Genomic DNA, 9,686 nt, shown 5'->3' with positions numbered 1-9,686 from the left:
AAGTAAAGAAGAAAAAATTATGTCTTTGTAAAATAAATTTTTCAAAATAGTTTCTTTTGATAGTGTTTCTTGAGAAGACAATATGGGTGGGGAAGGAGTTGGGATTGGGGTAGTTGAAGGTGGAGAAGACGACCTGATAGGGCGGAGGAGGGGTTGGGATTGGGCTGAGTGGAGGTGGAGTCGTGGTGAAAATGATTGGGTGGGGTGGGTGAAGAAGACGACTAGGTGGGGGGTGGGTTAAATCTTTTTTTCGAAAATTACTTTTTTTCGAAGATGAATTTCTTCTTTTTTTAATTATTATTTGGATAAAAAAAATGTCACATGTCATCAAGTTAATGGCCATTTGTTTTTACTCAAAAGTTATTATTTCAAAATTATTTTTGATATATGCCACGCGTCTTCATTTAATTGGCCACTTTAATACATAATCGGCAAGTGTATTACATACACTTTAGATATTTGGGTGATTGTAAAAAAAGTATCAAAATGAAACATTGGAACTTTACTTGAGGTGTCTAAAATGAACAAAGTTTAGTTGAGATGTCTAAGTGAAAGTTGGTGCCAACTTTCGGGGGCCACCGATGAATTCCGTCAATCCTAGTGGCTACATGCAATGAGACCAATGGTGTTTAGTTTAAGCAAAAGGACTATATATCACATATAAAGAGTAAATACAAAACACTTTGATCTCGACGGAGATGAAGATTTTGTAGTGTGTGGTAAAGCGCCTGGTGAATAGAAAACGCACGAACATAACATTTGAAGTAGCCCCAGTTAGTAATGGCATAAAGGGGAGTTGAAAATAGAGGCCGAATCAAATCGACCTTTAAAATCATTAAAATACGATTTCATAATTTAGGCTCAAAATTTTTCACTTTCCATATTTATTTTTGGCATGGTATCTTGCACCTCGCGTATATAATATCTATATTCAATTGTGCACAGAGACACTATTAAAGCACCTTTTTTTGGAGAAAGAATTGAAATAGAATGAATTTGAATTCGGGACATGAATTCAATGGTGAAATAGCGTGTAAATATCAAAAGATATGTAAGAATTTACTTCGAACTAAAATCATGAAGATTGCCTCCAAAATCACCTAAAATTTATACTTTTTAGCCCTATGACTAAAATCACAATTTCCACATTTATAACTACCAATTTAAGCTTTGAAATTATGGTTATTAATGAAAAATGGTCAAAACTTAGTTATAATCACATACCCCAAGTTCATACGAGAAACACTCATCGAAAATCGCTTCAATTGGAGTTATGAATTTATCTTAAGCCTCTGAACTGTTTCAATATGGTCGGAGTAATGTAAGTGAGTATACGAGCCTTTGAACTGTTGTGGACCCATTTTCACATCAGGGGATCCGACTTTGCAGACTTTTTTTCACATATATAACATACCAATACCAATAATGACTAACTTCGCTAAAAAGAACTAACTTCTCATGCAAATTCGAAAGTAACGAAACGTGTAGGGTTTCTCCATTTGGCCATAAAAGGTAGAAATGGTTTATGAAGAAAAAAACTTGACAAAAAGTGTGTGGCCATATAACTTGTTATTTTTTATAAATATTTTTGGCAAAAACTTTAAATTCCCCAAAACTAGAAAAAAATTAATTTTTGAGTCAAAGTTCTAATTTTTAGAAAATTTTAAAATTTTAAGAATTAACTCAATTTTTTTATATTTTATAAAATTCCCCATCATTTATTAATCCCAACTTAACAAGCTTGAGAAAGGTACTCATTCAACTCATATGCTGTATTTCTATTATAAATGTATTTGCTGTTATGACTGTCAAGTGTGTACTGGTATTGTTTCATGGAACTTATTAAAAAGTAATATAAATATAAAAATTGAATGTTCGTTTGAAGCTTAAATTTCTGGGTTTAACTTTTAGCATGAAACATAAATTTATGAATATTTTTAAAATTTATAAATATAAATTATATTTCGTTTAAAAAGACAAATATTTTTTTTTTTTAAAAAAATTATAGCCAAACACCCAAAAATAGGTGGAAATGACGAATTTAGCTCTGAGGGCGATTGAATTGAAAACAACTTATAAGTTATTTTCAATTTTTTTGAATGTTTAATTACTTAAATTAAAATTATTTTATGTTTAAAATAAATCCAAACAAATAATTATTCTATTTGTCTTTAACTTATCTAAAATAATTTAGTAATTAAAAATAATTTATAAATTGTTTTAGATAAGCTGTGTTGTATTTTCGTTTAGCATATGCATTAGAAATTTCAGATTAGTTTTGCTCTAATTCCTGCGTGGGAACTGCAAAACGGAGTTGAGAAAAAGGAGATTCAGTTAGGGTTTAGCAAATGGCTTCTACATCGAATCCAGACAGCCATGAATCACCGTATGCATTCATCTCGCCTTTCCTCAAATGAATGTGCATCTTCCCATATTATTAATCAATTGTTTTCTCTGTTCCAATTTGCAGGCAGAAAAGCGTCTATAAAGATCCGGATGATGGGCGCCAGCGTTTCTTACTGGAACTCGAATTTGTTCAATGCCTCGCTAACCCCACTTATATTCACTGTATCTATCTATCTATCTATTCCCTTCTCTTATTTAAACATGATAATTTCTGGGTATTTCTCAAAATGACCAATTATTGTTAGTTTCATGTTATATATGCTGTTGGATAGTTCATTCTTCTTTATTATGTTTTAAGTGTGTGAATTGCATTGTGTTTCAATAGGACACAAGTCAAATTTGGATGCAAAAGCATCAATTTTTCTATCCCCTTTTGATTTTGTATTGATTCTGATGCAGATTTGGCTCAGAATAGATATTTTGAAGATGAAGCTTTTATTGGGTACTTGAAATACCTCCAATACTGGCAACGACCTGAGTACATAAAGTTTATAATGTAAGTCAGTTTCTAGTATTAATGTATGATAATAGTTGTGTATGTTCTACTGCAACTTTTTAGATGCAGTTCAATTCCATGCTTTATTTGGTTGATGGTCCTTGTTCCTTTTCTATTTGCTGTGGACTATGGGTATCATTAACTAACAGTGTTGGTCTTCCCTTTCTTGATGTTAATGCAGGTATCCGCACTGCCTATTCTTTCTTGAGCTTCTCCAAAATCCAACATTCCGTAATGCAATGGCGCATCCCGCCAACAAGGTATAGAGTGTATCATTTGTTATTGTGGTTTCCTTCTCCACTTTTGCCATTCCCTTTAGTTAGTTAATACTGTCTGCCACTATAAAGAAAGTTCGTTGCACTTTGTGTAGACATAGTTTCTGTGGACTTTTAATGCAGCCAAAGCACTTTATAGTAGATCTTACTTCATCGTCTTAGTCATTTTCCTTATTTCCTTTTCTAAACTTTCTAGTAGTTTCTTAGTATACAACTTATAATTATTTAACCGAGTAGTCCAGGTTAATCCTCACCCCCGAGTACTTATCATCTCACTTCGCTTTTTATTGTCTATTGCACTTTGTTTGCCAACCTAAAATTCTGGTTCATAAATCTATGATAGGATCTGATTTACATGTTTGTAACAACTATTAGGAAGTGGCACATAGGCAGCAATTTTACTTCTGGAAGAACTATAGAAACAACCGGTTGAAGCATATTTTACCACGGCCGCTTCCTGAGCCTGCAACTGCACCACCAACTTCTGCTCCACCTGCATCACTACCATCAAGTGTAGTCCCTCCAGCTGCTCCACCTCCTGCTCCTACACCTGTTACAGCTGCAGCTCTTTCCCCAATGCAGTATGCCATCCCTCCTGGATCTGGTCTTGCCAAAACCGACCCAAGGAATGCTTCTGTTGATCGAAGAAAGAGAAAGTATTTCCTCTCATCTTTTATTTTTCTCTTACTGTGAAAAAGTTAATGCTTGTTGCTGCATGATCTCTCTTGTTCTGTTTTCATATTTTAGGGTTAGATCTTTTGACTTAATGTTTCTAACATAGTTAATGACTTGGTTAATTTGGTTTTAGCAGGAAAGAAGGGTGATTTTCTTTTACTCATGACACAGACATTGAACCAATTAATTCATGGATTAAGGTAATACATTTTGCACGCCATGAATTCATTTTTAGAATAAGTATTGCAGTTCCTCCTTGGAAAATGCATTTATGAAATCCTGTTAAGAGTGTGATTTGTTGTTTATTGAATTTTAGAGTCCTGAACAAGTCTCAAGCATGACCAAGGACCTCTGATTTCTTTCTCATGTCAGAAAACATAGTACTAAAGTTTTGCGAGAGATCAACCACACATTTTAATTGGGTTCTCTGGGATCAAATTTATTCTATAAGGTAAAATTGTTTTTTCCCAAACCAAGTAACCAAAACATAAAGGAAGCAGCCTGCCTTTCAACTCTTCTGGGTGTGCTCATTGTAGTTTCAATTGTTTAATTTCTTAGGCTTTTAGTTCAGACATCTGGTGATAGATGACTGGATAGCAATAACCATCAATGAAGTGAAGAAGTTATTCCAATCACCATATTAACACATGAACTTCAGATTTTGATGCTAAATGAAGGATCAGCTTCACCAGTGTGGTCCAAGTTTAGAACCATGACCAAACATTCAGTGCCATGATGTTGCTCAGATCTTATGTGTCATGTTTGAGTCTACCAACGGTACATGACCTAAGTTGGAACCTAGTTGTTTTTATCCTACATGTATTGTCGTTATATTCCAAGTTAAACATCCTCTATGGGCCTGCTTAGGGTACTAAGTGAAGATTTGAAGTTCGCCACTTTCTTAAACTAGGTCTAAGAACGCTGCAAAAGTTTGACCTTCTGTTCATATAGAAATGGGTCTGTTGAAGAAGTTCGGTATAAAGGGAAAGTTTATTGTGTTCAGAAATCCAAAAAGAAAGTAGCACAGCTAACTTGTCCTAAGTAATTTGGGAGCACCAGTGTATTAACTTGGTGAAACTCCTAATTGTTGAATTAGTACTTCTTTAACAACTCAAAACCAAGCATGCCTGAAGTGCATTTAATTTATCTTTGCATTCTCTATGCACCTCCGGTGCAACTCTCTCATCCCTCTAATGGTGTCAGAACGATAAATTTTACAACAACAATATTACCTAGTGTAATCCCACAAGTGGGGTTTGTGAAGGCGGAAAGACAATTCGATAGACTCTTAGCTCAAGTGAAGCATATTGAAAACAATAAGAAAAGATCATATTGTAAATAATGGAGAAAAAAATAGTGGCAACCACAAATAATACGATAAAATAAGCAAAGAAAACAAATGGTAATAGTAAAATCGAAGAATATGATAGTATGAGAGTTACTAATAATAATATTGATAAGGGAAACTAAACAACACTCTATTACTTACTAACATTCTATTCGAATCCTGGACCTCATTATTCTCCTATCGAGGTCATGTCCTCGAAAGTTGTAGGTGTGTCATGCTTTTTAATCACCTCTCCCCAATACTTATAAGAAATCCTACCTCTACCTCTCCTTAAAGCTACCATCGGTCTCATCTCCCTCATCTTGTCTATGGGGCCGTTCCCACCTTGTATCGTATATCTTCGTTACTGATCCTATATGTTTTAGTATGACCACACATCTATCTCATTATCCTCATCTCTGCTACGTGCATCTTTTAGACGTGTGAGTTCTTGACCAACCAACACTCCGCTCTATACAACCTAGTTGGTCCAACAACCACTTTACAAAACTTATGTGTAAGTCTTGGTGACTCATTCTTATCACACAAGACAACGGATGCAAGCCTCATTTCATGTGTGACATCATCATCAATCTTTCATTTCCTTGTATAATTGATCCAAGATACTTGAAACTTCCTCTCTTGGAGATGAGTTGAGTGTCAATCTTCTCTTCCACATCTGCCTCGTGAGTTACATCACTGAACTTGCACTCCAAATATTGTCTTAGTCATACTCAACTTGAACCGTTTCGATTCCTAGGTCGGTCTCTAGACCTCTAGCAAACTCAACATCTTTCGATGCAAGTTTAAGGTACACATACCTTTAATTTTGCTTCGATAGTCTAACATTGGTATCAGAGCCAGGTTTCAATGTCCCAATCTGCATCTTTAGTCCTTCATAAATAGCACTGTTTGCTTGAATAGTAATCAGAAGATGGTACTTGAGACACCTATGTTCTTAGTTGCTTAAGCATTGTAATAATAACGTATATGTTGTTTGTATACAAATTAGAAACGGAATTACCTGTTAAGAAATCATGAAGGGTTACGATTTTGCAAAGTAAGTCTTCAAAAAGTCTTGCTTCTCCGAACCAAATTTTGTTATTTAAATAAGATGAATCTTGTGATTTTTTTTGGAGGAGAACTATAGTGTAGTGCCTTAACTTTGTTTTATGGGAATGAAAAAGTACTAGCGCCATTTACTTTAATAGAAAGTTGGTCCTGCTTTCGTGTAGTACTTTTGGGGAAAGGGTAAAATCCATTCACATCTCGCATGTATGTGATTATGTTTTTATTGATAAAGTGTGTCGAACAAGTCGCGAGATTGGCTCTCTCACATGAGCAATCGTCTCTTACGTCGAGGAACATGAAGAGATGAGTTCCACCACCATATTATGACTTGTTTTATAAAGACATATGTGAGTTTCTCTGAGAAGATGGATTAGAGGATCATTGAAGACCGAAACTCAAGTTAGACATTTCGAGAAATCGAGACCAAGATCTGTACAATGTTGAATGTCTTAAAGAATGAAACACACACCAATATAAGGTGAGAACATTGTAACACGTGTTTCATACCATATGTGCTTATTGATTGATGGGTTGATGAAAGAATAGTTCCCTGCTTATTCATTATATGAGGCCTTAAAAGTTACATTAACTTTTCACTGAAATACCCTTTGGCCTTCGACTATTTCTTGAAGTTTCAATCAGTGTTGCTACTTTAGCATTGCACTAATAGCCATGAATGATTCGGCAATGCAGTGTATGTCTAGGAAAGCAGTTGATTTGAAACGACTAGATTCAAGTAGAAAGGAAAGATGATTAAAGTGAACAATTTAACTTGTATACACAAGCCAGCTATTGCATTAACTATATAGGTGTCAAGTGTAATTGTGTGTATAAACATGAACTCGAATTCACCTCTTTTGTTTTTTAAGAGGACGAGGGATCAAATGAGTAACTACTGAAGTAGTCTGGGGTATTCTGAGTAATAGTATCCTCATATTAGTAGTGAAGTCTTTCCACATGTGATTGGATTCCTATGTGGAGCTTGTAAAACCTTATAGGTAAGCTCTTGATGCTCATGGGTTGCACGGACTATTTGTCATATGAATTGGGTGTCTAGTTGATGTCGTATTGGCTTGAGTCTTGTCCACCATGTGTAAAGTGGGAGATGTTAGTTTTTGGGTCGTGGGTTGCCCATGTGGACCAGCCCAACCCGACAGTTTCTGTAAAGAGGATTAACACAGATTTGAAAAAGGGTGGGAATAGTTACATGGTAACTGCTGAACTGCTACATCCACTCTTTTTAAAATTGTGCTTCACCCTCAGGTAGAAAAAACAGAGAAACGAAAAAAGTAAGAAAGGAGAAAAAGATAGAAACTTTCTTTCTCAAAAATTGACATCAAACAACCAAAGAAAGGACATATAGTTTGTGATATTGTACTCCGTTTCCTAGAGAGACGAAGTCGATTTGGGGCAATTCCAAGTTGGTAGCAAATTCAACATCTTCTGCTGCAAGTTTAAGATACACATATCATTGATTTTGCTCCGATGTTCTAACATTTAGCCTCCAAACATCTCCATAGCACTTCCTTTGGGACTTTGTCGTATGTTTTTCAAGATCGATTAACACCATATGTAAGTCTCTCTACCGCTCTTTATACTGCTTCATCATTCTTCTTACGATATGAATGACTTTTGTAGTTGAACGATCCGACATAAAACTAAATTGGTTCTCGATAATAGATACACCCCGTCGCACCCGTATCTCCACAAGCCTCTCCCAGACTTCCATAGTGTGTCTAAGCAGCTTGATACTACCATAGTTGTTGCATTCTGAATTTCACCTTTGTTCTTGTACAATAGATACCGAAATCTGATACTGCTGAAATTTTCAATACCGTGTCATGCCTATCCCTGCGTAAAACAACCCAATTAGCCACTCCGTGCATGCTTTAGCTACACTCTTACAAAATCTTCCTCTTCATTCAAGAGTTTATGGAAGTATGTCTGCCATCTTCTACTAATACTTGGCCTTCCTCGTCTTTGATGCACTTCACTTGGTCAAGGTCACGGGCCCTTCTATTTCTCACCTTGGCTATTCTATACAACTTCCTTTCCCCCCTTGGCTTGTAGTTAATTATTTTCCCTTCAACTCTTCCAACTTTGTATTCTCAAAGTTACAGGTACGGACTCCCAATGGCCTATTGTCTTTTTTCCAGAAAACAATGGGAAAGGGGAACTTAATCCATTTGGCTTGAAATGGGTAGTGTCACAATTTAGAATTGGTACAACCTAGATCTATTGTCCTGAAATTAAGTGCAGCACGCAAAATTGTGCTAGTTGTAGCACTTCCACAAACAGAATTCCAAGGATTTCCATGTCATCACTCATCTGTTTTCCCTTTTTGGTCAAGTGAAGTGCTTCATCATATATATTTATGAATTTCAGTTAGAAATTATGCTGTGTTTCCTTCTCTCGACAAGATGTACTCGTTCCTGTATATTTAACACACAGTTCTCCAACGTAAAATCAAGTGTTCGGCTTGTACATTATTCTTTCTGGTTGGTCAAATTGACCTACTTGCGACTCTCTGACAACTCATTAAACTTATATCTGCTTAAGAGGAAAAATGGGTTTACTCCAATTGAGCACATGATGTTTTGTCTTGATAATGTCAATTCTTTAAACTTAAGAATGGCTTTTTGGCTTCTATAGGAGCATTACACTGAACATATCACTGTGTTAAAATATTCCAATCTGCATGCATTGGTTCTTTAATTATCCTATAACAGCTAGTGGATTCTAATTTCACAATTGCTTGTAGGTGATCATCGATGGAATTAGACCACCTCCTACATGTTAGAAGGGAAGCCCATCCTGTGTAATTGCTGCACACAGTTACAAGAATGGAGCTTGGCAGTTGTATACTGTGATCTAGTGCATCACTACTCGTTGAATCTAGTTTCTGATGCCATTATTGGTTATGCACCTTTAATTTTATGAGTTGTTCGTCACCCCAAAACAAAACAAAACAAAAATAGAAATACTAGTTCTTCCTACGGGTCATCACTCATCAGCTTACTCTTGCTGTGGCCTGTGGTTCTGCTGAAGCTAATAGTAGCTAGCTAAACCTTGGAATTGTAATACCATCAAAACATCTATTTCTCTTTTCTATCATGCTGGAGAAACGCATGCCAGTAAATAGCTAATTATTGAATAGGTGTTAGCTTAATGAAGTCCATTACCGCTGAGGTATTCTTGTGCAGTCTAATTGAATTACAAGTGTTTTCTTGACAATGCTAAGCTTTCCCTCAAGTGGGTGGTGACAATTTTGACCCGAATTAGTTTGACCCTCCACCCCCCAGTAAAGAATTTGTATCCAATCTGCCCAAATGAAATATGGATTAACCTGTTTGAAAATTTGTTGGTTTTCAGTGGCAGATGCAAGTGATATTGCTTTCTAGAGTGCTTGAGTCATATATGATGGTTGTCCTTCTTG

The 9,686-nt window shown here is 35.7% G+C and overlaps 1 protein-coding gene across 5 annotated transcripts; it reads left to right on the top strand.

The window, feature by feature from the left end:
• The first annotated feature begins 2,249 nt into the window (after nt 1-2,249).
• On the top strand, nt 2,250-9,438 carry LOC129896369 (mediator of RNA polymerase II transcription subunit 31). Of its 5 annotated transcripts, none has more exons than XM_055972248.1 (8): nt 2,250-2,386; nt 2,471-2,568; nt 2,806-2,902; nt 3,084-3,162; nt 3,553-3,833; nt 3,989-4,052; nt 4,169-4,303; nt 9,012-9,438. In XM_055972248.1, exons 1-6 carry the CDS (start codon nt 2,349-2,351, stop codon nt 3,999-4,001), a joined length of 606 nt encoding a protein of 201 aa, XP_055828223.1. In that variant the 5' UTR covers nt 2,250-2,348; the 3' UTR covers nt 4,002-4,052; nt 4,169-4,303; nt 9,012-9,438. The 5 variants fall into 5 exon arrangements, with proteins under 5 accessions (XP_055828223.1, XP_055828221.1, XP_055828224.1 ...); XM_055972246.1 differs by having other exon boundaries at nt 3,986-4,052; XM_055972249.1 differs by lacking the exon at nt 4,169-4,303 and having other exon boundaries at nt 2,806-2,848; nt 3,986-4,052.
• The last annotated feature ends 248 nt before the right edge of the window (nt 9,439-9,686 follow it).

The sequence above is a fragment of the Solanum dulcamara genome, chromosome 7, assembly GCF_947179165.1.
Source record: "Solanum dulcamara chromosome 7, daSolDulc1.2, whole genome shotgun sequence".
Lineage (NCBI taxonomy): Eukaryota > Viridiplantae > Streptophyta > Magnoliopsida > Solanales > Solanaceae > Solanum > Solanum dulcamara.
This window is presented reverse-complemented; position numbering and strand designations above follow the sequence as displayed.